This window comes from Pyrgilauda ruficollis, unplaced genomic scaffold, assembly GCF_017590135.1.
Source record: "Pyrgilauda ruficollis isolate IOZ18807 unplaced genomic scaffold, ASM1759013v1 scaffold16, whole genome shotgun sequence".
NCBI lineage: Eukaryota > Metazoa > Chordata > Aves > Passeriformes > Passeridae > Pyrgilauda > Pyrgilauda ruficollis.
In genome coordinates, this window is record NW_024514764.1 from 12,523,508 (window position 1) to 12,549,986 (window position 26,479).

At 46.7% G+C, this 26,479-nt stretch overlaps 1 protein-coding gene across 10 annotated transcripts in view; it reads right to left on the bottom strand.

Moving 5' to 3' along the window:
* The window catches only part of SLX4 (SLX4 structure-specific endonuclease subunit), a 28,411-nt gene that overhangs the window by 1,399 nt on the left and 533 nt on the right, over positions 1–26,479 (bottom strand). Inside the window, exons 2-18 of one of the 10 annotated variants that reach the window (XR_005954727.1) lie at positions 25,834–25,867; positions 24,485–24,695; positions 21,340–21,442; positions 18,943–19,639; positions 17,911–18,150; positions 16,968–17,142; positions 15,087–15,302; positions 13,943–14,157; positions 12,946–13,259; positions 11,162–11,441; positions 9,820–9,908; positions 6,484–6,630; positions 5,475–5,644; positions 2,248–4,700; positions 1,262–1,364; positions 619–1,059; positions 228–363 (exon numbers count right to left, since the gene is read on the bottom strand). Coding sequence is in view for 9 of the 10 variants with exons in the window: in XM_041462602.1 (XP_041318536.1) it covers positions 619–1,059; positions 1,262–1,364; positions 2,248–4,700; positions 5,475–5,644; positions 6,484–6,630; positions 9,820–9,908; positions 11,162–11,441; positions 12,946–13,259; positions 13,943–14,157; positions 15,087–15,302; positions 16,968–17,142; positions 17,911–18,150; positions 18,943–19,309 (5,210 nt within the window). In the remaining variant the exon portion in view is untranslated. Of the gene's footprint in view, positions 1–227; positions 364–618; positions 1,060–1,261; positions 1,365–2,247; positions 4,701–5,474; positions 5,645–6,483; positions 6,631–9,819; positions 9,909–11,161; positions 11,442–12,945; positions 13,260–13,942; positions 14,158–15,086; positions 15,303–16,967; positions 17,143–17,910; positions 18,151–18,942; positions 19,640–21,339; positions 21,443–24,484; positions 24,994–25,739; positions 25,757–25,833; positions 25,868–26,002; positions 26,221–26,479 lie in introns of those variants that run through there. The other 9 variants (XM_041462611.1, XM_041462610.1, XM_041462609.1 and 6 more) reach the window with 9 other exon arrangements.

Consider the following 26,479-nt stretch of genomic DNA (forward strand, 5'->3'; position numbering starts at 1 on the left):
GCAGGACAAAACAGAGCAGAGGTCAAGGAAAGAACAGGCCAACAAGAACAGGACCAGAGCTCCCCAAATCCTTGATGGTGAAGCCCTATGACTTCCCTCTGTGGGATCACAGACCCTGCACTACAAGCACCCATGCACTACCAGCACCCACAAAATGAATGAGGCAGAACATGGCAGGGCTTCTGCAAACTTCCTATCCCAGCCAGGACAGTGCTGGTCCAACTCACCCAGCCCAGAGCTGTATGGAATTTCTGGCTCCTGGCCCTTCCCTCCTGGGAGGTTCTGCCAAGGGCTGCTGTGCTGTCCTCTCCCAACTCCAGCTGCAGGTTCTCAGGCAGCATGGAGTGCTCCATGGAGACTCACCTGCAGACCAGGCATACCAGATTTGGGCCTTGCTCATAAGCAGCCCTTTTATGTTCTGAGAATAGTTCATTGGGAATTAGGCTGAAAATCCAAAGTCTGTTTCTTTTGTAGGAGTGTGCTGACCTCCACATGACACACTCAAGGAGGTGGCAAGGCAACTCCAGGCCACAGGGACAGTCACCTCTGTTTGCCTCATTCCTATCTCATCTCTGTCCTGCACCCCTGAGTGTTTTGTCTAGGACTGCACTGCCTCACCTCTGTGAACCAAAGGAGATGTCACTTCCATCCACTGAAGAACGTGCCGACTCCTGGGATGCTGGGAGCTCCTCGCCATCAGCTGCCAGGGACTCAGATGGCATTTCCTGCTCTTTGGCTCCTTCTGGGCAATGTGTCACTTTAGCTCTGTCCTTGGGTGCGGCACAGCCTGTTCCATGGGATGCCCCATCAGCCTCACCCCTAGGGAGCCCTGCAGAAGCCTTGGCAAGCTGCTTCCTCTTGCCCACAACCCTCGGGGCGCCGGAGCGATTCCCGCCTGCAGCCCGGCCCGCCTTCGGCTGCCTCGGGGACTTCTGTGGGAGGGGCTGGGAATAGGAGATTTCATCCTCAAAGTCAGAGTCCCCATCCTGGTGAGTGTACTGGAATATCTCCTTCAGCTTCAACACCATCTGGCGCTTTGGGAGAGCACGGACACCGAATCTGAAAGAGAAGGTGGGAATTTAGGTTACAGTAACGCGGCACTTTCCATTGTCACAGCTCAGCAAGAGGTTCAGGCCAGGAAGTGCAGCTGGAAAAGTGTGATGTGACCTCAGAAAGCACTGGCTGGAGCTTCACCATGGCTCACTTTCTTTCACACTGCCTGCCAGCAGGTACCTCTTGTACTGGGGGAGGTAATGCTCACCTGCTCAGCTCCTTCTTCAGCTGCGGGGTCTCCATGATGGAATAAGCTGGCATGGGTGTCACTGGAGTGCTGGGGGACCTGTTGTTCTCCTGACAGGACGGTTCTGCAGCAGAATGAAATTACTGTGATGAGAATCAGTACAGAAAGGACTTAAAATGGCTGGTAACTTCTCCTCTTAGTGGCAGAAATCTAGTATTATCTAATAATTGTTTAATACTTCCTTATTAGCTGCTTTAGTTATTACTCAGCTTCATATTGGATAGAATAGTCAGCACTTTTTTTTTCCCCCCTTAATTGGGATACTTGGTTTTCATTGACTTTACATCAGAAAACGGTTTAAACTGGGACATATGTCACATCTGAAAATGAGGCCATCCAGGGCTTTGTTAGAACAGGCAACATTTAGAAAGCAGTTAAAACCACGTTTACTGAATTCTGTGCAGTGGTCCTTCTCCCAGGAAGCAAATTTCCTAACAGAGTATTGATGCATAACACAATTGAGCAAATCAAGCTACCGGGGTCTGCAGTTAGATGTTGATTTAGTGATACCAGTTTACTCATACTGTGAAGCACAGGCAGTCTCACACATCGTGTTCTAATCACCCCTTAAACTAATCATTTAGTATAATAATGATGATTTAATTACATACTGCAATATCAGTTACAGCAGTCCACTGGCAAGCAGGCCTGTGTTTTGTTCTGCTTTGGTTGTTTTTTCTCTATCCACGAACCCACAGCTTCTGCAAGGAGTACTGTCACTACCAAAGGACTGGTGACAATGAAACACTCCAGGAATCCCACATGTAGACAGGCTCTTTCCCAAAGCAAATGCCTGCACCTTCTCTGTGCCTGGCCCTGCCAACTGTTTTGCATCAGAAAGCCCAAAGAGTCTTTCAGTATGTCGAGTGCATCACAGGAAAGATAATCACTAAAATAAAAGCAGTTTAACCTAGCCCAATAAATCTAGTATCAATATAAGCTCTCACCAGGAGTCTTGACAGGATCTCTCTGACAGGCCCCTGCTGCAGCTGCCAACCTCTGAGACAGAGGAAGAATCTCTGGAAGTTCATCTTCCTTCTCTTCTCCATTCCAGTCATCCCAGATTTTGGAGTCCAGGTAACTGGCTCTGCTGCCCACTGATGAACATGGCTCAATAGGGCTCTTCTCAAGGCAGTGCAAAGTTGTTCTCCTGCCAGCAGGACTTCCTTGGAGAGGGGTGCTGCCCTGAATTCCCTGCACCTGGACTGGGCTCTCCCCCTGCCCCTGCCAAGAGCCAGGGCTGGGGCTGCTGGCCACGCTGGTCTTTGCACGGCTGACTGGGCTGGAGTCGTGGCTGTCACCTCTGGCTGGTGACAGATACCCAACGTGCCAGCAGTCATCAACAGGGATTGGGGGCTCCTCACACAGCAAGACACTGCTACCCAGAGAAGGCAGACTTACTTCCCTGTCGCTGTCCTCCAGCTCAACCACACTGATGTTATTTTCCAGTGGCTGCTCCTGGCACGGAGGCACCGGTGTGGGTAAACCTGAGACATTGGCACATTTGCCTTCTGTGTTGGTGTGGCCAGGGGAGAGGAGAACTGGATCTACTGGAGAAGCTGGAAGGGGGTTCTTGGAAAAGGATTCTGCTGCTGGGCTGCTGGGTGGGCTCTTTCCACTGGCCAAGTTCTCCACAGGCAAATGTTTGTCTGACAATGCTGTTTCATGAACTTTTATTAAATTTCCAGCCATTTCATGGTTACTATTACTTGCTGCTAAGTTCTTTGTGCTGAGTTTAGATCCTGGACCCTTTAAAGAATTAATACTTGTGACCAGAGTCTGTGTTGAGAAGCTTCTGCTTTTGCTCAGAACTGGTGTTCCTGGCACAAGCCAAGAGCTGTCTGTGCCTGGAGACATTTCATTACTGAGCCTCTTCCCAGGGCTTGGGTTTGGACTCTGTTTGACCTCTGTACAAGCACCCGTTTGTTTGCTGAGAGGAAATTCAGGGGACACCTTTACATCACCACTTACACACACTGTGTCTGTATTGCCACATGAGACCTGGGCTGATCTCTGCTCTGTTTCAAGGACTGATGAGTTATGGTCAGGTTTTGGTATATCAATACCTTGTTCCATGTCTGTACACTTCAGGTGCCCAGGAACTTCCATTTCCTTCAGAGCAAAGTCAGACTCTGGCAACTTCTTGCCTTGCTGTAACTCCATTTCATCATCAGAAGAGGATAAAACAATAACATCACCCTCCTTGATCCCCTGAGCTGCAGTATCCTGAGTCCTGCCTGGTGATGACAACATGGGGACATGTGTGTGCTTGTTTGATTCACTGTGAGGAAGCTCTGCTGGAGAAACTGTGATCTCATTTTCTGATACGGCACCCAGCTCCTTGACTTTCTGGGACTGCATTTCATAAGGTGGGAATGACTTTTCCTTTTTGTTTTGCTTTGGTGTTGACACATGTTCCCTGGCAAACTTTCCCTCTGATTTTGGAGATGCAGGTGAAGAGCCAAGAGCAGGAAAAAGGGACACATAAGGCTGGGGAGCTGGACTCCTACAAAATCCATTCTTACATGGAGAGCAGTCTTTTTGTGACTTGCTGAACAGAAGTGAATCATTAAGACCAACATGTTTTTCACTAGGGAACTTTCCTGATTCTTTGGTAACTTCTTTCACCGGGGAAGGCTCACAGTGACACCCCTGAGAGGCAGAAAACAAACGTTCATAGCTGTCATTTATATCAGTATCACCCTGGAAACCAGGAAACTGCTCTTCACAGTGATTTGCCTTGTCATGTGAGAGCTGAGGTGACCTGGAATCCTTCACATCCTCACATCCCCTAACAGCCCCTCCTTCATTAGCACCATGGGAAGTTCCATCCCATTTCTGAGGTTTATTGTGGTGAGGCACAATAGAGGTCTGTGGATCATTCATGGTCTTGCACCTGTTTATATTCTGCATCTTCTCTTCTTGTGCAGAAAAGTCACATTTAGATCTTTCCACATTGTTGCCATCCCTCAGATCTTTGAGGCTGTTGCTTACTGAAGCAGATTCAGGTCTCTTTACCTCTTCCTGCTCAGTTTGCTGGTTTGTACCTTGGACTGCCTCGGTGTCACTGCAGATGCTGCAGTCTGTTCCCTTGCTCACCTCTCTTTCACCCTGAGCCATCTTCCTCTGAGTTGCAGCAAACTCATAGATTTCCTCCAGCTCTTGTTCTCCCACCTCACTGTCATCCTCCTTCTGGCACTCAGGGCTCAGCATAGCTACTTCTTCCTCATCTTCACCCACCCACACTGACTTCAAGAGGTCTTGGAAGTTCTCAGCTCTGTCCTCACAATCTTCATCATCCCTCACAGAGATAAGATCATCTTCTGAATCCACTCCAGAGGACACCTGGCTCTCTCCAGTGCTGCTTTCACACTCTGCCATCAGTTCCCTCACACCAAACCTGCAAGGATACAATAGGAACATTAGTATTTCCTCCTCCAGTATTTCTTCAACATTTGGCTGTCAGATCACTTTTGCGAGCTTTGTAAGGAATTTACATGAGAATGTTGAATTTCCTAAGATGTACAAGCTCCAGTGTACTCCTAAAATTCCAAATACCCTTTTCCAGGTGTCACTCACATGAAAGTATCAGGCACATTCTTCTTTTTCTGTGTTTGAGACTGACTATATTAAATCCCCTTGGCAATGGGAAAGTCCCATGGAATGGATGGGGCTGGATAATATCTGCCATGTGCAAGATTCCTGGCTTTTTTGAGTGACATGGCACCTCTCTATATACATTTGGCAAGCCCCAACCATGTCCCACCCATATCTCAGCAACCACTTCTGTTTCACACTCTTAGTGCACGCCTAGGACCACGACTGAGAGCACGGCTGACACACCTTAAAGCCTGAGCATCCAATACATTCTACAAGTGTTGTTCAGATGAAGTGAGAATCACATAACAGAAGTTGTGCTCATCATTTTCAACATCAGCTGCCAACAGACATCCTGAGACAAAACTCAGCCAAAGTCTGCTGAGCATTTACTGAACACAAAACCTCCAACACAGTTTTTCAACTGAGGCAGGATGTCCTTACAGGCAAGCTCCATTTAAGATGTAGCAAAGGACCATGGAATTTGTAAGCCCCTAAAACTGCAATGAAAGATCTCAAACTGGGGTCTGTGTGGCTGAAAGCCTGAGGGATTCCAAAACATGCTCAGGGTACACACCTGGCAGCCAGAGCCTGCAGCTGGGGCCACAGCCCAGCAGGGAAGTTGGTGTCAGCAGCATAGAGGTACCGCAGGAAGGCAGCCACAGCCTCGGCCGACACATCGCTCAGCAGCGCCCGGCGCGTCGGCGCGGCCCCGTCCTCCTCCACCACCAACCCCTCGCTGTGCACCTGGGCCACAGAAAGCAAAGTCTGTTTGCTGATAAAGCAACACAACACCTACATTCATCCTTGCTCCCATCAGCTCCTTCCATTCACTCATGCCCAGCCCCGGGACCAGGATGCCAAGGCGGGCAGTTACGCAGAGCTCCCTATGGAACAGGCCATGTCCTTCCTGACCCTATGGCTGTTAACTTTAACTACTTGCCTTAGTCACATTTATAAAAGGTGGTCTTAGATTTAGCCACTTAGTTTTGCAATCAAATTACTTTCCAGCCCAACTTACATCTACACCTCTCTGTATGAGCTTCATCTGGTCTGTTTTGAATTGACCTGAAAGCTGCACAGGAGCAGGCTGGGCACTATTCAGCCTAACATGCTCTGGGAACATAGGAACTCCTTCACTAGCCTTGCAAAAAGCACAGTTAGTGCAGGTACCTCCAAAGCAAGAGTGACAAAACCTCTGTCCCAGAAACTTCCAATTCCCTGCTCACATTTCCTAGCCCGGGGTCAGGCAGGACACACCAAGATGGACAAGGCAGTCTGTGCTTGCACAGGGACAAAAATGCAAGGGCAAGAAGCACTTTGAAAGCTTCCTTCATTGCTCATGGGTGGAATGCAAGGATTGCATTGACTCCCCATAGCCTCCCTGAATAGGATAAAGTAGCACATCTTTCACCACTTTGTCAGGATTTATTCTGATTTCCTAAGCTGAAACACCACTGCAGTCCTGAGGCAGTTGCCATTCAGGCCAGCAGTGCTGTGTGCTGGTTTGGGGCACTGGCTGGCTGTGGGATGGGGCAGGCTGGGCTCTCCTAAGCAGGAGCAGAAGGAATGCCAGCAGCACTCACAGCCTGAGCCGCCGCTGGACACCGCGCGTACAGCACGAACAGGTGAGCGTAGAGGACGTCCCCGCTGTCCACCTGGAACTGGACATCACTCAGGTGGGGGTTGTTGACCATGGCACCAAAATCTTGAGCCAGCAGCCCCAGAGAGGACTAGGACACAGAAGGAACACAAAGACAGGTGTTAGGTTAGAGATGTCAAACACTTTCCCACAAAAATAAGAAGAGAGTAACCCAGTTTATCCGCACTGCTGTGCTGCGGGCCCAGCCTGGACATACCACCTCTGCCTCCTGAAGATAGTATCAGCTTTATGAACTTCAGGTCTTCCACAGGACAAGCAGAGAAGTCTAACAGACATTCCTGCTCTGTTTTCCTCTACTTTTTCACAGCCTGCCCATTGTGGAGAAAGGGCAGTGGTGTTGTATTCTGCTGTATTGTGTCACAGCACATTATCACCCTCAGATCTCACCACACGTTTCCTGCTGTGGTCTAGCCACAGCCTATAGCTGGTCTCTTGATCTACTGCCTCCCACCACAATTTTAGCAAACTGTAAGTTCCACTTCAACAGACTTGAACTCAATTCACTAAAATCAGGATAAGAGGAAAGAGGATGATTCAGGAAGGGGTAATGAGCCTTTCTTCTCTCTTTTTACTGTCTGGCAATGACAGCTGAGAAGAGCAGCTCTGCAACAAGAAGCCCCCATCGAATAAAACTAATGTAAGCATCCAGTTCAAAGGAATTTATGAGCATGCCACTGAAATCTCTTTTGTAAATTCCACTCCATTTTAAAAAAGAAACACAACTTTTATTATCATTCCAGAGCCCCTGGCTAGAATTCTGGGGAGGGCTGAGTTACCTGTGGCTGGTTATGGTGACAGTAAGGTCAGGCTTGGGGTACGCTGCCAAAGACAGCAAAGATGGCAAGACAGCTCCTCTGGAGCTGCTCCCAGACAATCTCCTGAAGACTCAGATCCCTCCTAGTGTTGTAGCTCTGGAGGTGGCCCTGAAGTGCTTCAGGGAACTGTGAAACACCCTCAGATCACAGCTGGGTTGAGAAACTGCCTAACTGCACATGAAAACCAGTTTATGGCTGACACCCTAATCATTGACCTTGTGCTTTTCAAACCTACTGCAGAGCTGAGGAACTGCAAGTTTTATTCCAGGAAACACCTGCAGGACGTGCAGTTCCACCTGGAGCAACACAGCTCTTAATTTTCTTAGCAGGTTTCTACATTAGCAGTGGGCTGTGGAGAGCCAACCTTTCAACTCACTCCATCCAGTAAGAATTAGCAGCACACACCAGAACACTTCTCCCAGCCTTCATAGGTGGGCTAGGGAACATTCTGCACGTTGTGGCAGTGCTGTGACTGATCTCCACAGGGAAGACAGGAAACTCAGTCTGGAAACTAAGCTGACTCCTCTTGTTTTCTTATTCTTGGCAGGTGGGATACCTGTGAGGCTGCTCTGGGGCTGCCAGCAAACACAGGCTCCAGATGTGACACTCCAGGCAGCGAGCCCAGAACAGCTTTCCTGCTGGTGCTAAAATTATCAATCAGGAATGGGGAAATTAAACAAGGCCAGAAACCTCCTGGCTGCTCCACTCTCTGTGCAAGGCAAAGAAACTGGCCAGAAGGCAGCTCTGAGCAGGTATGAGCTGTGTGTTGGAGAACACACCAGAACATTCTCTCCTGCTGAGGAGGCCACTGAGACTGGACCCCACTGATGTGACCAAGGGTCTTCAGCACGGGGGACTGTTACCAATGCAGGGAGTGCATTTGCTCTACGTGGTTACACTGTGCTCATATAAAGCACAAATCTCTCCCACTCAGCAATCCAGCTCTTCAACAACACTTCACTGGCTCAGGAAAACTACAATGGAAACAAACAGACTCTGAAAAAATGACCATACTTGTTTTGCTGGGAGCAACTGAGTTTCAGCAGCACTGTGAGAACAGTTTCTGTATTGCTAAAGGCCTCTGGTTTAATAGAAAAACAAAACAAGGCCTTTTCCTGCTAAGGATAATTTTTTTTTTTAATATTCCCAAAGAATATCTAGAGTTTCTGTACCAAGTAGCTGGGATCCTCAAGTTGAATACCAATTCTCACCTCAAGGAATTGTCTCCTTTTAGAAGTATCTTAATCCTTTAAGCACAATGTGAAAGTGTGTTAAGAGCATCAAAATTTATCCAGCACCAAAATGTACTTCCTTTCAGGGCATGATTATTTATTATCAAACAAAAGATAGTAAGTTTAATCAGATAAAGTGGATGACCTTGGTAAGAAAATGAATTAGTTTTACTTTGTATGAACTTTAATTGAATAAAACTGATTATACATTCATGGAAAATTACACATCCTCTGGTGCATGTGGGATAAGATGACATCTAGACAACACCACAGGCTTGACAAAAAAATCATCTGTGACTTACTAGGCTGTGTTTCTCACTCAGTCACCACAGAGCACACACTGATTTTCAAACTAGATCCCCTGTGTTCCCACAACTGAGGCTTTTCTACACCAAACCCTTTAAAAGCTCAATTAGCAGCAAAACCTGCTCATCTTCCATGGCCCTCACAACATTCCATCATCTACCAGGCCTTTATGCCAGGATTTAGTACAAGTCAACCAGTCCTTGCAAGAATTCCCCCTCCCACTGCAGGACACGGTGTGGGGAGGAAGGCGCCCAAGGAGGAAGGAGCTCCATTCAGCACCAGCCAGAGCTGGGGGTGTGAGCCCAGAGGGAGCAGCAGCAGCAGCTCTGTCTCTCCTGGGCTGCTGCCAGTTTTCTCCTGGATAACCTGGGCATTAAAGCAGTGTACTGCATAACATTCTGCAGCTGCATCCCTGCTTCCTACCCTCAAACACTCTCAGTGCTACAGCTCCCTAACCTGCACAGCCTGGTATTTGAGTAATCTCTCAGCAGGTAGGACAAGTACTGAAAAATCCCCAGGCTCTCGTGGGCATGGATGGAACACCCCAGGTGTGCTGATCTCACCTGTGCCCACGAGGAATCCTCAAGTCACTGTGAACCTTAAGCACCACGCTCCCTAACCTGCACAGCCTGGCCTTCTGTTCCCTGGCATTTGAGTAATCTCTCAGCAGGTAGGACAAGTACTGAAAAATCCCCAGGCTCTCGTGGGCATGGATGGAACACCCCAGGTGTGCTGATCTCACCTGTGCCCACGAGGAATCCTCAAGTCACTGTGAACCTTAAGCACCACTTTGTTTCCACAGAGAGGAATGGGAAATATTCCACACTTCTTTGAACTGCACAAAGGCAACAGTTTTTAATCGTTATAGATGAATATATAAAGAGTAGAAAAAAAGGTTATCCTTACTCTTTTGGTGCTGCTCCTGAGGAGGCTCTTCTTCTTGGATGGGGGCACAAAGCCACTAAGTGGGGGATCACTGGAAGTCACTTCTTCTCCTCAGGGAAGAAAATGCACATCACAAATCACATACAACGTCCTTGTGAGACAGAATGATCTGAGAACTCCTAAGAGGATCCTTGCTGTGACAGCTGCTATGACCAGGCTGGCTGGGCTGAAGGCTCAGCCTCTCCCTCATGGCTTTTTGCAGGGTTTGGCTCAGGGTTGTGACAGGCTGAGGGTACCTAAGCACCATTTCACTGTTATTTATATACATTAAAGGGCCAGGGACCATTTGCTGCAGTTTAGCAGGGGAAGTGAGGAGAATTATATCCAAGTGCAAATGCAGACAGGTGAGCTTAGGAACCATGTTCTCTTTCACAGATGAACAGGAGACACAACAGATTCTGCTGAAGAGCCAGAGCACTTTCAAGGGGTACCACTGCCCTCAAAATGTGCAGTTGTGCACCACATGCAACTGTGACTGGGGACATTAGAGAGTTGCCCACAGAGGAATTCCAGGTGTTGCATTTTTTCAACCCTGAGTAGGCACAGATAAACTTCAGGTTTGTGTAATCGATGTCCAACACAAAATCATCCCTCTTGTGCATCTCTCATCCAACTGTCTCAAGACCTGAAAAGACAGTGCACAGAACAGAAAGGCTGTCCACGTAGAATCATGGAATCACAAACTGGTTTGGGTTGGAAGGGACTTTAAAGCCCATCCACTACCACCCCTGCCATGGCAGGGACACCTTCCACTTCCCTAGGTTGCTCCAAGCCCTGTCCAACCTGGTCTTGGACACTTCCAGGGATCCAGGGGCAGCCACAGCTGCTCTGGGCACTCTGTGCCAGGGCCTCAGCACCCTCATAGGGAAAAATTTCTTCCCAGTATCTAATCTAAATATAACCTACTTCAGTTTGAAGCCAATCCCCCATGTCCTATATGTCCTTGTGAAAAGTCCCTCTCCAGCTCTCTTGTATGCCCAAGATAAGCAGGAATGAAGATTTTTGAACACATCCAGGCTCCCTCCTGGCAGAAAATATTTCAATTTCTTTAATTTTAAAATAAAATTTAGAATCTGCTGTCCAGGAATTCCTGTAAAAGCTGGGATTTATGAATCATTTCAAATATCAGGTTGACTGTATCTACATCTTATTGCAGGAAAATGTGCCCCCACAGTACCACCTCTTGGATCAACACCACCAACCTGTGGGTGCTGCTGTGGCTCCCTGACTCAGCCCAGCCACAGCCTGGCTCTGTGCAGCTGAACGAACCAGGGGCAGGGCTCACAAAGCTGCCAGAACTCACCTGGCTGCTCTGCTGCCTGAACATGGCCAGTGTCAAGGTTCCACTGAGTCAGGGTGAGTCCTTCCCTGGCCAACTCCACCAGGTCCTGCAGGGTCTCAATGTCCTTCTGGCTTGGGGATAAAAGCTGCCCATCTCCTTCAGGGCCTGGCTTGGATTCATCAGAAGTTTGGCCTCCAACCTTTGTGCAATTGGGCTCCTGAGAACTGAGGTCAGGCTGAGTTTGCTGGGGTACTTTTGGCTGATGAGATCCCACCGATGGCTGAAGGTTCTCTGGCTTATTCTGATCAAGTGAGGAGGAAAAAAAAGACACCAATAAATTAGGTCTTGTTTTATGTATTTGCAAAGCTCAGAGTACAGTGCCTACTTCATACTCCTGAAGCATTTGTGAAGGATCACAGAGCATTGCCCAGGTACAGGGGATTCTGAGGAGCAGCTCTCTGCAGTTCTATGAAGAACTATGGTCCATCTCCAGAGATAAGACAGCTCTGAAGAGAAGAAAGAAAACTACAATGGAAAATGCAGGAAAGTTGGTTTCTGCAGGAGCATGTCTGTGCAGGCAACTGCCAAGCAGGGAGAAAGGATGGGGGAAAATGCTCCCAATTCAACATCTAAATATTTAATTATAGCTGGAGTTCCTGGCAAAAGTCACAGCTGAAGCTCTCCAGGTGCTTCTGTTCAAGTTCTGAAGTGCTTTTGCAGTTACATGTGACTAAATCAAACTTTCACCTTGGACTGGGTATTTTCCAGGTTTGGTCTTCATTTTCCAAAAAATAATTTTGCTTGTTTATTTCTACATAAAAATAGTTCAGACATTTCTGTGAATGGAAAGAATCAGAGGAAAAACACACTCTTGCCACGATTTTAAAGACCTTCCAGCTTTTTATTTTTAAACTTTTCTGGCAGTTTCTGGCTTGAATGAAAGGTCAAAACTTCCTAGAATGAAGTCCCTCCTCTTCAGCCTCAACCTGCAACAAGCCAGAGAAACATTGGGCTTTGACTAGGGAACAAGTATTAAATAAGCACCTAAATATGCACAGTAGATTTTGAACAGGAGCACCAAACACTTCTTCAAGAGAAGAAAGAGGGAAGAAAGAGAAGTGATAGCAGTCTTGGAGAAAAGAGACTGAAAGAGCTTTGTCTGTTTCTTTGGGCACTTTTTATAAAAATACAGAGCACTGGAAGAGGCATGTCCAGATGGAACCAAAATGAAAGAGTGGAACTGAGACCTGGACCAACGCTCACATGCAGCAGGAGGCAGTGGGATGCACAGGGAAAGCCTGAGTGCAAATGCTTTGCTGTACAACTCCAGGCACTCCCACCTTCTCTGTGCTAGCAATATCAGGCTTCAGTTTAAATTTTTCTCTCCAGTCCTTTCTGAGTGCAAGATGGGCAAAGTTCACACTAGAACTGACCAGAAAGAAGTGCCAAGTACAAAAACAAGAGCCAGGCTGCTGTAAATATGGACAAACTAATGGCACAATGAGCAGGATGGGGACCCTTTAGTCAGTACTCTCTGTTCCCATCCCTTTTACTTTCTGAAAGCTCGAAAAACCATGGTAACCATGGTAAACCATGAACCTTCCTATCCTCTCCAAAAGACAGAAATGAAAGTTCAAGATCCTCAAACCTTACTGTGTAAGACCAGGGGAGAAGAGCACGGGCAGTGAGTGTGCAGAGAGAGGGGATCACTGGTTTACCTTCCAAGTCAGGAAACAGAAGGGACACAGGGCAAGTATCAACAACTAGGGCACACACATACCAGAGCAAGGACAACAGAGCCCCACCTGCACAGGCTTCCAGGGCACAATTGGAGGGGTTAAGGCTGCAGTGTAGAATGACTCAGGGTCACAGGGTCCTGTCAGAGCACTGATGTTCCATAAAAAGCATTTCTTGGCTTTGCACAATGGCATGAGCCAGGCTGCTGTTCCAGATTCATCCTCCAGAATCCTACTAATGGGCAGCTGAGGGGTGGGAGGGAATTCCACCTCTTCTGTCAGCATCATAGCTACTCTCTCCTGGATCCTCTTGTGGACTTTCTCCGGGTCCTGCAGCAGCAGAGGTGGAGGGGCACTGGTGCCTTTCCTACGCCTTTTTTTCTCTTTAAAAAGAAAAGGAACCCAAGTAAGTAAACACTTGAACACACAGGGCAGAGGAGATCAACACAGCAGCTTCTTCAGTGCTGTAATCAGTGACTACTAATGGCCAACCCCAAATCCAGCTGGGAGCACCTGTGGGCAAAAGCAGGGTTGTGAAGAGTGAAGTCTCCCCTCTGAACAGCTCTCAACCCTCTCCCCTCTCCCCAAAGGCAGTTGTCTGCCTTTCTAAACCCTTCTGCACTCTGGAATGGTGAGGCCCTGCTCAGCAGCATGTACTGAACACACATGGCACTGCAGAAAGGACAAAGTGATAGGAGATAACGCTGAAACAGCTGCATTAATCCAGGCTGCAGCAGGAGGACTAGCAAAAGAGAAATAGCAATCATATTTTCCTATTATTTCTCCTCACTTCCACAGTTTACAAGAAACAACAGCTTAAGACTATTTTACAGATTCAAAACAACACATCAGTGAAAAAAAGCACAGGATTCCTGAAACCCATGGACATCCTGCTGTCATTCTTGACTGCATCTGGATACTGCAGATTGTTGAAGCTCTGACAGCTTAAACAAACCAGAAACAGGGCTGTCATCCCTCCTGTATCCAACAGGGAAGTTTTGGTGAGCACAGCCCTGTTACTCCTGCAATAACACAGCCTCAGACACTAACTTGCTGTAACACATACCTGATCCTGGCTTCCATTTGATTGGGAAAGCAGCCACTGCTTTCACATCTGTAACTGATTTTGCTTGCTCCTGCTTTTCTTGCTCCAACAGAGAGCGTGACATTGCCATGGCAACCTGCAAATCTTCATCCTTAGGCTCCAGTTTGGCCCTCTTCTGTGTTTTCCTCAAGTCCTCGTTGGAGGGGCCCTTCCGCTTTGCCCTGCTGGGCTGATTGCTGAAACCCAAGAATGCAGCAGGAAGCCCCAGTTAATGTGGCTGGATCAGAGACAACAATCATTGAGTACTCCAGAGCAGCTGTTCCATTTGCTCAGAGAGATTCCTGTGTCAAGCCTAATAAAAACCATTCAGTACTTTCTTTCCTAGCAGAGAGCAAAGGATTTATCATTCATGGAATTTAGAGCAATTTAGAGAAGTCTTATTTTGGGATATAAGCATCTGCTATCTCTACCTTGAATGACTTTTTCTACCAAAGGGGAACAAACAAGTTGAAACAGGGAGAAAACCAGATCACCAGAAAATGCTTTCCCGCCCTTCTGCTTGCATTGGGAACAGGCAATGGTCCTTTGGCACAACAGGACTTATGAGCCCCTCCACAAACTCACTCAGGCACCACTGGGAGCTCTCTGAAGATTCTGCTCAAATTCAAGCAAGCAGCTCTGTACCAAGCACATTCCAAAACATCACATCTTCTCCCTCTTTGGCTCAGGATGAAAGGATGTTCCCAGGACAGCCATGAACTGAGGAGCTGAGGCACTGGCACCACAGCTCTCAGGAAAGGCTCCACACTCATACTCTGTAGCTCACTCCAGAAGCTCAAACAGACCCATTCAGCTTTACTGAGCAATTGCCTCACAGAGCACAAATCATTCTAACAAATCACTGCAAGGTTATTTACTCCCCATTTTGCTCCTGCCAGCTGGCTTTTAAAATCATCCAACCACCTGACCTCTTCTGAGAGAAATTCAGATGATTTCTCCAACTGACTGCTACATCCTCACTGGGTCATGGCTCTACTTGACCTGCTCTGGACTCAGGGTTCACCCGGTGTGTGAGCCAGCCTTGCATTTACTGTTATTCCCGACCTCCAACGCCTCTCAGCCCAAAGGAAGCAACCAGCATCTTTTTTTTTTCCTACCAGCTTACCTGGGACACTGAAGAGCTGCATCACCAAGCGTGGACACCTGCAGCTGCACTGCCTGAAGCAGCAGGTTAGGAGGCACATCCATCTCCACAGCACAGCGTTTCAGGTGACTGACTCGGCTCTGCAGGGTTTGGAACTGCTTCCCACAGATGGGACACTCAGGCACCACTGGTTTGCTGGAGGATGACATCTGTGCTTCTTCCATGTCATCCAGACACCTGGGAGACAGTGGCAAAGCTTACCTATGGAGACTTTGAAGGGTCCATGCTAAGACTGAAGCCATTAATATATTAATATTAATACTGATATTATAATAGAAAGCACAATCCCTTCTAAAATCAGTAACAGCCATGAACATCCACTAAAGGAACAAGAACTATGTGCCCACCACTGTGAGGAACACGACATGGAACAGTTACATGGAGATAATGGTCTCAGAGGCACATTAAAAACATACTGCTCAAAGGCAAGTACAGTGAATAACTTTAGAATCATCAAATCCCACATGGTTTGGGGTGGAAGGGACCTTAAAGGACATCTTGATCCATGTCCCTGCCATAGGCAGGGACACCTCCCACTACAAGAGGTTACTCCAGTCTGCCTTGAAAATCTCTTGTAATAAGGAGTCCACAGCCTCTCTGAACAACACACTTTATGTGTGTCCATCACCTAATCCCTCTTCCTGCACTCATTTTAACATTCCAGCTCATTTATAATGACAAGTGTAACAGTTCAGAGAAAAGGGAGCAGCTGAACTGACACCACGCTCCAGAGTGCAGCATGATGAACTTAAAATAATTTCTGGCAGGCCAGAACTATGTAAAAATTTGTACTTGTTCTTTTTCTGTTCTTTCCAAAGAGATTCAAGGTTGAAATTCTAGATCTGCAGGACCTATTACAAAAGTCACTCCCTGATTAGGTAAAGACACACACAGGGCTGTGCTAAGACACCATTCAGTACTGTTGATTACTGGTGTGTCAGTGCATCTGTCCATCTACAGCTTCACTCTTGGGATGAAGGCTGCTATCAAAAAATCCCTGGCTAATATAACCTTGTAATCTCAACACATGATTACATGTTAATAGTTCAGAAAGCCTGACTTTCCAAAAAACATATCTAGCACTGTCACTGTTTTACAGCTTTTTCAAGCAGCACAAATTATCTGAAAACAGAAACAACAGTAACCCAGAAAGCTGCAGGTGCAAACAAGCCTGATCAATGAGAGCCAGTCAGTAACATGATGTAGGACTGGACAATTTACATCACTCCTGCTATATGGAAGTGCTTGAATTAAGAATTTACAGTTATTCAAATGTGTTTCTGATACTCTGTCAACAGAAAAGCACAGTTTTAATTTCCAGAGAGTTGTCTGTACATAATATATTGTGTTTGATTTTTATCACTAAGGAAATTGTTAAATGAAGGGCATTTCAACTGAATCATCTCTCTGAGTAGCATCACACTTCCCTCAGCAAAGAGCTCAGATACAGTGACATACCAGATGTCCTTAGATAAATTTTAGCAAAACAGAGCAAACACAACTTTTTTGGCTGAAATCAGTAGATCTCAAAATTTGGATTAGGGAGTCATCACTAATGGAATCATTAAGGTTGGAAAAGACCTATAAGATCACCAAGTTCCTTTACAATGGCATCTCCTCTGCCACACTGCTAATGAAAGCAGATTTGGCCCGGCCCCACACATGCAGAAGCCCTGCAGGGCAAGGCAATCAGCCTCTGCTTTCACACCAAAACTCAAGCTCAATTCAAGCCTTAAAGGTAAAGACCCTTATGCATAATCCCTGCTCCCAGTTGCTCCATGGCTGGGCTGAGTGAGGAGTCAGTGGGAGCGGATGGAAGGACAGATCCTGCTGGTGTCTGACCTGTTGACGTGCTGCTCTCGCCGCAGGGTGTTCATGGCTGTCAGATCCTTCTGGCAGATCTGACAGAAGAACAAGCCTGCATCCTCCAGGCTTGCCAGGGCTTCCTCCTTGGATTGCTGCTGAAGAGCCAAAGCCAGAGCACTGTCGTGTTCCACGGATGGGAGATGGGGGGTATCTGGCAAAGAAGGCAGAGATGATGTAAGATGGAAAACTAAATCCTGTATGGAAGGTGAGAAACTGGTACACTTGTCATTATTAGCGTATTAAACCAGACACACAAAAATCCATTGCAATCTTTCTCTTGCATCTTCACACCTGATCACCACCAGGAAAGGTACAACCTGCTCCTTTCCAACACTCCAAGACTGAACCAGCCCAGGAGCAGGAGGTGACAATTCCTCACAGTGCATCACATGTCAGAGACAATGAAGGGACAGTTTTGGCTGAAGTTGCTGGGGAAAATATGGAATTTTATACATCAAATAACACAGCAGAATTTCATGTCCATACAGTGCCAACAGGGACCTGATGTATAAAGAACCAACCAGAGTAAATTTGCTGTGAATTCCATTTATCAACACAGAACATATCACCTTAGAGAGTGCTTGGAGAGGTACCAAAGATGGGGCTACCTAGGAGCTGCCTAACACTGTCCCAAGGGAAGGACGACCAAGTTCACTGATCCTGTTGGAATTTCAACGTGTTTCCAAAAAGAAAATTATTCCTCTAGAATTTACATAAGGTTAATTCAGCCTTAGAGAAGAGCTGGGAAAAAAAATATGGATAATCCTTTAACAAAGTTTTCTCAGGGATCTGGAGTGACTTGCACAGCAGCCACTAGGCCAGCAAGGAACAAAGCCCCGGGATCCAGGACTGCTCCTCAGGCAACCATTCTCACCAGCCACTCATTCTGCACACACCAGAGCCAAGAGGAGACACGTACCATCCTCAGGAGGCTTCTGCTCCTGGCTCCTGGCAGGGAAATCCCCGCTGGCTGCAGCCTTTGGCACGCTCCCATCCCAGCTGTGCTTCAGCTGCTCGGGTGCCACCCTCTTGAACTGCTGCATTCTCTCCACCACCAGCTCTGCCACCCGCACCTTGGGCGTGGGTGAGGAGCAGGTTCCTGGAGGAGTAGCAGGAAGGAAGGGTAAGGTAGTCTGGGAACAGCCACTTGGAGGATTTACTAGAGGGGGAGAAAACACCAGTTTTACCAGGCAGTTTTAAACACACGCTGAGAGCTGCTGGGAGGCCCTTCCCTGACAGCAGCCAGGCTCAGTTCTGCAACAGCCATTCTTGGAGAAGTGAACAATTCGTGTAGCCACAGTAACAACATCAGGGTTCTGTGCTACAGGGACATTTAGAGACCTTTGTATCCCTTTTATAGGTAGGAATATTATTAAGGAAGCCTCGCATGTTCTTCAGCAGGGACATGGAAGGCAGTCCCACAGCCCTGCTCTCTCAGCATTCCCACCATACAATGTCCCATTCCTGACTGACCTAATTCATCAGTTTAAGGACTTCCATCACTGGTGACTGCATTCTGACCATCATGTGTAACAGCACTGAAGGACTAATCCTTTATTAATTAATCCAACACCTTTCTTAACTCATTCATGTTTTTGCCCTTGACAACATCCAGTAATGTCACCACACAATGAAGCACTGAGTGAAAAAGCACCACAATATACTCTGAGCTTGCTTCTAGATGATCTGAGAGTACTTTTCTCAGCTCTGATACTGCAAAAACCAGTAAATAACGACTGGCCAACAAACCACTTTGTAGCAAAGCTTCACCTTACTGAGGAACATCTGCCTGCAGCACAGAACCCACTCCTAGGTTAAACCTGTGTAAGGTGCAAGCCTTCCAACAGTGCTACTGTGTTCCCTCTGGATGGATTTCTCAAAACTGTCACTAAGCTACAGAGTCCTTCCAGTCCTTGCCTATCTTCTGTTTGAACTGCTGTAGGTCACTCACCTGTCAGAGACCTCTGGCTACACTCAGTGCTCCCTGTGCTCAGCTGGCTGGCAGGGAGAGGGCTTCTTGCTCCATCCCCCTGTGCAGTCTCACCACTACAGGCTGCAGCATCACCATCTTCTTCGTGCACCAATGTTTGTTCCTTTGGACCCAGATTTTGAAGTAAGTTTTTCTCCTTCACTGCTGGAAAGTGATGATGGGTTTGGCTCTTAGCAGCAGCTTTGCCTCTTCTTAATTTGCTTCGTGTTGTGGTGCTCTTTGGCCTGTTCTGAACCCTCTTTGTTGCCTCAGCATCCCCAGCCTTTTTCTTGGCCCCATTCAAAATATTTGCCCACAACTCTTTAAAATCATTGTCCTGTTCATCCATTGGCTTTCCAGGAACACTGTGAGGACCGGAGGGCAGGGGGAAGCACCAGAATCAGTTCACATTTGCATCAGGCCTTCCAGCACCTCAGAGATGTCCATTCTCCAGACTCCAGTAACGTCACTAGACAGAGTGGGCACTTCCAACAGTTCATTCCTCCACATTTAATTCACACTCAGCAGAGCATGTTTTCTCTCCAAGGACCTCACCTGCTTTCACAAGCTGGTTCTTCAGAAGACTCTGGATCATAAGTTAGGCACCTCAGTTTGTGCAGAGCACATGTAGGATCATCATGGTAAGCTACAGAGCTTCAGAGAGACACTTATGCAAGCCCTTAAAGAAACAAAGCAGGTGGTCATGCACGATGGTACAGGCAGATGCACTGTGGGACAAGGAGTAAATTGCTGAAGGAGAAGTGAATTTGCATGAAATACTAAGATTAGAAACAGCACATATTGACCCCAAAGAGTGGCCCTACAATTGTACTAGAGACATGTTGTGGCCCAAGCCACAACAGCAGAGAGGAGTGATTTTAAAACAGGTATCTGCTGGCATTTTGTCTTGGAGCTCTGGATTCAGACAGTCCTTCTGTTATACACATTCCTACTTATATTTATACAGCACAAGACCAGCAAATGCAGCAGGAAAAAAACCCATCCTTCAGCTCATGCAGTGATTCTAGAATGTTAAACTCTGCTTTGAGACACTACAGTTTCAGAGAAGAGAGCCAACCTCATTTGGAAAAGTAAATAAATGGAGTTTCTGGCACTTCAGAAGAGGTTTTAGGAGAAGTGAGAGAACAATTCCATTAAACACATTCACCTTTTCTCTCCTCTTACTTACACACTTGCTTACTTAGGATTAGCTCTTCTGCTCCTGCTGAATTCTTCCCCTGAGTACTCAATAAACCACAGCACTGATCATGTTTCCCAAACTGCTGTCACATATATGAGGTAAACAGACTAAATAAATGGTATTTTTAAATGAATTTCTTAATCTTTTCAGCTACAGCAAGAACAGCAGTACTAGGCAGGGATTACCTGGAACAGCACTGGGTACAGTGTCCAGATGGAAATGCCATCAACTCTCAGGCAACATTAAAACTCGAGCTCTATTCTTACATGTTTTCATTGTCCCCTTCTTCCTAGTCCTGAGTTCATTATGGTTCTGGCTATTTTACCAGGGGTTTTTATTGCTCCCAAAACCTACTTCTTTCAAACCTAAACCAGAGTGTTTCACTTGGAATGGCAGCAGCTGTGGTCCAGTTACTCCAGTAAAGAGCACAGAAAGACTCAAAAAGCAGGAAAAACACACGGGGGATTGTTTTCTCAAATGGCGTGGCTGCAGACATGAGAGGCTGAGGAATGCTGGTTACACACTTCCATGGGTCAGCCTTTCCTATAAGCAATTACAGATGTTAATGGCTTTATTTATTTTAAACTCAGGCTCCCAGACCTGCAGAGGATTTTGCTGTGAATCTTGAAGTAATTTTCTGTTAGAGAGAAACAAAGGTTTTATGTAGCTGGTTCATAAATTTACTTTTTCTGGACAGAACACTGGGGTAGTTATAACTGTAAATTGACCATTTTCTTCTAAGGAGGAGACAGCGTGTGGAGAAGTCCCAAATCTCACATCCTACATGGCTTTAAATACCTCAGACACATGGGTACTGCTGGATTATTTATGGTGAGTTCCTGATATTAAACTTTAAAACAGATCAGCACTTTGGCATTTGCCATCAATGTTCAGCATCCCAGGCAGATCAGATCAGATCAGACACACCTCTGATGCAAAACTCAGAATTTATCTGTATTACTTCTCCCTTTCCAGACCCACAGGTTCCTACTCTGCTCAACAACTCACTATTTCTGAAGTTGCTGCTATTGCTGCCCCTAACAACCAGCTTTGGCACCAGGTTATTGAGCTCAAAAAGTAAAGGTTCTGAAAGCAGTTTCTTTCAGTATAATATTCAATTAATTTTGGAAGACTTTAGGACTCAACAAATCACAAATAAAATAATCAGCAGCACTTACCTGTTCACTGAGATGCCAAATCTATAGCCCAGCTGTGCCCTTCAAGTAAACATGGATCAGCAAAATGGTAGAAAGCAGGACCAGTAAGAATGAAAGATAGAGCCTGGAAAATGGAGGGAAAAGGATGGATTTAGTGTATTTTGAAAGGACTGCTCTTGATGATCCTTTGTACCATTTCAATAGGTACCTGATGGAAGCCTACAAAAAGATGGAGAGGGACTTTGGACAAGGGCCTGGAGTGACAGGACAAAGGGCAATGGCTTCCCACTGCCAGGGAGTAGGATTAGATGGGATATGGGGAAGCAAATCTTCCCTGTGAGGGTGGTGAGGCTTTGGCATAGATTGCCCCATACCTGGAAGTGTTCCAGGCCAGGTTGGACAGGGCTTGGAACAATCTGGAATAGTGGAAGGTGTCCCTGTCCAGAGCCAGGGGGTGGAACTGGATGATCTTTAAAGTCCCTTCCAACTCAGATTATTCTGTAATTCTATAATTTAAAAGTATGCACCTATTACATGCCTTCAATTTACAGCCTTGTAATTACTTAGCTAAAACATAAAACCCTTAAAAAACCCCAAACAGTTACAACATCTGTTACCCTCCCACTTTTCAGAGCAGCCTCTCTTTTAACCCCTGAAAACATTTTTCCACCCGCAGTCCAACTTGACATGCTCTCAAACACACAACATTTGGGCCTGCTCACTTGCTGCTTTACACTCTCAGTCTGTTCCAGGAACAATTCTCCTGCCATTTCAGCCTCCAAGAACATGTCATCACCGTGGCTACAACAGCCCATCACGCTGGGCAGGCCTCCACAGCTTGCACACAGCAGATAGCTTCTCCCCTCCTGAGCACCACAGTGGTGCCTCAGCACATCTCCTCCTCAATCCCTCATCTTGAAAAAAAATATTCACTTTATACTTCCAAAACCAGGAAAGCTTCTTGGAAGCAATCTCCTGTATTTCACAAGAAATGCTAAGGGAAATTGGATTATTTAACATTAGAAAGTGAGGCAAAAACACAATTGAATTATTGTCTGGGATAGGAAGGACATGGACCTGCTGGAGTGAGTCCAAAGGAAGCCACCTTTCCACCCCACCCCTCCCTCCAGCTTCAGCTCAGGCTTCAGAAGCCAGCTAATTGCCAGGGCCTGGATGACCCTGCCACTAATTACAGAGTGCTGGCAGCAGCAGGATGATGGGATGCACCACTTGGGCTGGCACTGGAAGTTTCATCACCTTCTTCTCCTTTTGTGGAAGCTGCAGCCAAAGATCTGAGGGTTAGTGATAAAACTTTCAGTCAAGTCAGACCAAACACTACGAAAGGGAAGAATTTCTGCAGTGTTTTTTCTGGCAGCCACACCAGAAGGAGGTCTCTAGGGATTCCTCCAGACCAAATCTTGTAACAAAAAATCTTCCTACTGGTTCCTGATGGAGAAGAACCTACATGTCAATGGTGTGACTTCTGAAAAAGCACATTATCCTCCATCCTTTTATGGATTCTTCACTGGGGCCTACACCAGTAACCAACACGTTTATCACTACTTTACAAAGACATGACACTGCATCTGTGCAGTGCAGGGTCTCTGTGGCTGAAAAAGTGCAAAAAATTTAACACTGAGGAGAACAGGGCTTGTTCTGTGAGGAGAGAACAGATGTAAGTGCAAAACACTTCTCCAAAGAGGTACAACTCTCTTGTCCTGGTCTCTGCCAGCTTCCCTGTGCTAGAAAAAGGTAACAACACCAGATGTGGAAAATAGGAAATGAGAAATTAATTCAAGTGTCTATAAACAAGGGAATGCTAGGTAGGAAAATCATACTGAGATTGCAAGGAGCAATCTTATCAGGGATCAGCATCAGTGTCCATCTGGCACCACCCACTTCCATGTCTGATATCCCTCCAGTCCTGACATTTCTGTTCAGGGCTACACCCACCCGTACCAGCACCCTGCTCATATGGCAAAGCATTTCAAAGCATTTCACAGTCACTAAAAAATCTATCACATTCTAGACAGAATTTAAAATCATTACTTACACGACAAAGTGTCCCTCTACCAACACATCCCCAGAACAGAAAATTCACTTTATACCTCCTCTGGAAGGATAAAGGGGAAGTGAAGAGAAAAATAAAAACTAACGGTTGCTCAGGTGCAAATGCTCCTGCTTGCATGCAAACACAGCAGCACAGCAATCACAGAGAGGAGCAGCTGGTGATGCAAAAATCAAACTGGTTTCACTGAAAACAACAAGTTATTAATCTAAAGAGAATAATACAATTGATTTTAAGGATAAAATAAAAACATTTCGGTAGAGGCCCCAAAAATCAATAAAGAGAAAGATACTTGATAAAAATTCACTTGGTTTTCAGAGAAGGAAAAGTAACCAGAGTGATAACAAATACAAAGATGTAAAATAGTATCATGGGGATGGAATTGGATTCTGAATATAAACAATGTAATATATTAAAACCAGGAGGTAATAAAATCACCTTGTCAAAAAAAGTTGAGGACTTTCAAAAAATACCTTTTTTGGTGTACATGAAAACCAAGAAGTAAAACCTACCAAGGCCACTACATCAAACTGTGGCACTGTTAATCCTGCAAATACTCAATGTTTCCATAATATCCACCCCCTGATGGTGCTGAAAGCAGCCTATTTCAGGAGCAATCCAAAGCACACTGAAAAGCAGCTGCTGAAGGTGTTTCTGTCAACAGAATCAGATCATTTGCAAGCAGAAGTCACTGTGATTTTTCAAAAAGGACAATTAGGGAAGTAAACACCCATCTTGCAGACTGAGCTCAACACAAGGCTGACAAAGAAAGGGCTTATATGGGAATTGATGAATAAAGAGGGATAATAAAATTAAGCCAAATCAACAGAGTTTATAAAAACCCAGACCTACACTCAGCTAATAACGAGAGCTCTCTGTGTCATCAGAGGGGTAATTCTTCTACAAACCACTAAAGGAGTATCAAGGGACAAAATGATTAACTAAAATCCAAAAAAACCAATACAAGCCATTTTAAATTATTCAAATGCAGCTAGGTAAGTTTCCAAATGCAGCTGCAAACAGCTGCCATTGAGCACTTATGTTTCTAGTGCTACCCCAGAGAGATTAACTCTGCCTGTCCTGTTTTGTGTTCTTTACCTGAAGAGCTGAGCTGGGAGAGACCCCAACCACCAGGATCAAGCTGACAAGAAAGGGAACCACTGGACAGCCCGTCATTCTTCCAAACCTCAGTGTGACCTCCTCCAGGTGCCTGACTCCACTCCAACAGGGATAACTGTGACCATGTCAAGCAGTTCTGCTATTCTGTAGATTGAGAATGGTGCAGTGATGTTTGTGGCAAAAGGATGAACTGAATAATTAATGAAAAAGTGAAAATAGAGAGATGTAAGAACACTCCCATGTTAAACATTCAAGCCATTCCTTTCCAAGAAGGCAGTGGTATTCTGTAGTGCACATTCACTTAAAACAAGGGCAGTTCTACTGACTTTTTCCCAAAAATCATGTCTTCTGATTTGTGATTATGTTGAAGCCAAATATTAGGGGAAATTTAACAAAGTATCTTGATTTCTCTAAAACAGGAGGACACTCTCTGAAAAGGTGACCAAACTCAAACCCATGGATTTCTTCAGGTGACCTGATAATGCATCTTTCACCTAGCACTTCATTAATTCATAGCAATCAATAACCTGTTCTCAGCTAAAATCACACCCAACAGCTACACTGACCCCCAACACTCTGCATGCAATGGGAATTGACCAGTGGGAAAAGCAGAGTCAAAAGAACCTGATGTCCGTTTTTTTCCAAATGTAAAGCTTATGGTAACAATTCTGTTTCCAGTTTGCCTCTGACACACCTTTACTGGTGTCCAGATAACTGTTCTCATCCAAGCACCAAAATCAAAGGGCAAAGAAGGCACTGAGACAGGAAGAACAGTATTTTAAACAGAAATAAAAGCCAAACACACAAGGGTCTTTTTTTGTAAACAAAACCCAGTCTGTGATTTTTGAGAGTTCTTACGGAGCCAATACTGAGCAACAGCCAATGTTTAAAGCCTTTAGGCTTTACTGGAGTCAAACTGGTTTAGCCCAGCTGTAATTTTGGCTTTATCTAAAATCTGCCTGGTTAAAATGAACACCTGTGTGTCTGCAGGTTCAGGGACCAAGTGTTGTCACTAAAGCAGCTGACACTGCCTCCCTTCAAGGCAGGCCCATCACAGAATCCTGGAATGCCTGGAAGACACCTTAAGGCTCATCCCATTCCCACCCCCTGCCATGGGCAGGGACACCTTCCACTGTCCCAGGCTGCTCCAAGCCCTGTCCAGCCTGGCCTGGGACACTGCCAGGGATCCAGGGGCAGCCACAGCTGCTCTGGGCACCCTGTGCCAGGGCCTCACCATCTGCCCAGGGAACAATTTCTCCTCAAAATCCCATCTAACCCTGCCCTCGGGCAGTGTGGCTCCCAGCCTCTTGTCCAGAGTTCCTCTTCACCTTCCTGAATATGCTGTTCCGTGTGCCCTTGAGCCTGGAAACAACAGATAAAATTCCACGTTGCTTCACGAAGCAGCACCAAATGCATCAGAATTGCTTTCCCTGGTAACCCTGCTGGAAAGCAGCTTGCTTTGAAGCTGGGCCCGTTAAACATTCCAGCGAATCCTACCGGCTGTCAGGGGAAGAGCTGCTCGCAGCGCTGAGGCCCTCGCCTCCTTACCCTGCACAGCTCTGCCTCTGCTTTGTGCCCGGATTTCTGCCCTTGGTGCCACGCTAACACTGAGGCTGGAGCTGCATCCTCCAGCGCCGTTTGTCCCCAGGGGCTGCCCGGGCTGAGCTCCAGCGGGGCCCGCGGGCCGCGGCCTGGGCTCCCCTCAGCCCCACACAGGGACCGCCCCGTGCGCCCGGGGATGACGTCACAGGTGATGTCATTCCGCTGACGCCATACCAGTGACGTAACGCTCGAGACGAGGCCAGCCCCGGATCCAACGCCACCCCCTCCCCACCACCAGGTGGCGCCGCGTCGCGCTGAAAGTGCCGAAGTCATGACGTCACTCACTCCCGCCCGCCGCCGTTGTTGGGAGCGCTTCGCTCCCGCCCGCCCGCCCCAGCCCGGGCAGGGCCCGCCGCCGCGGCCCGGCCGCCC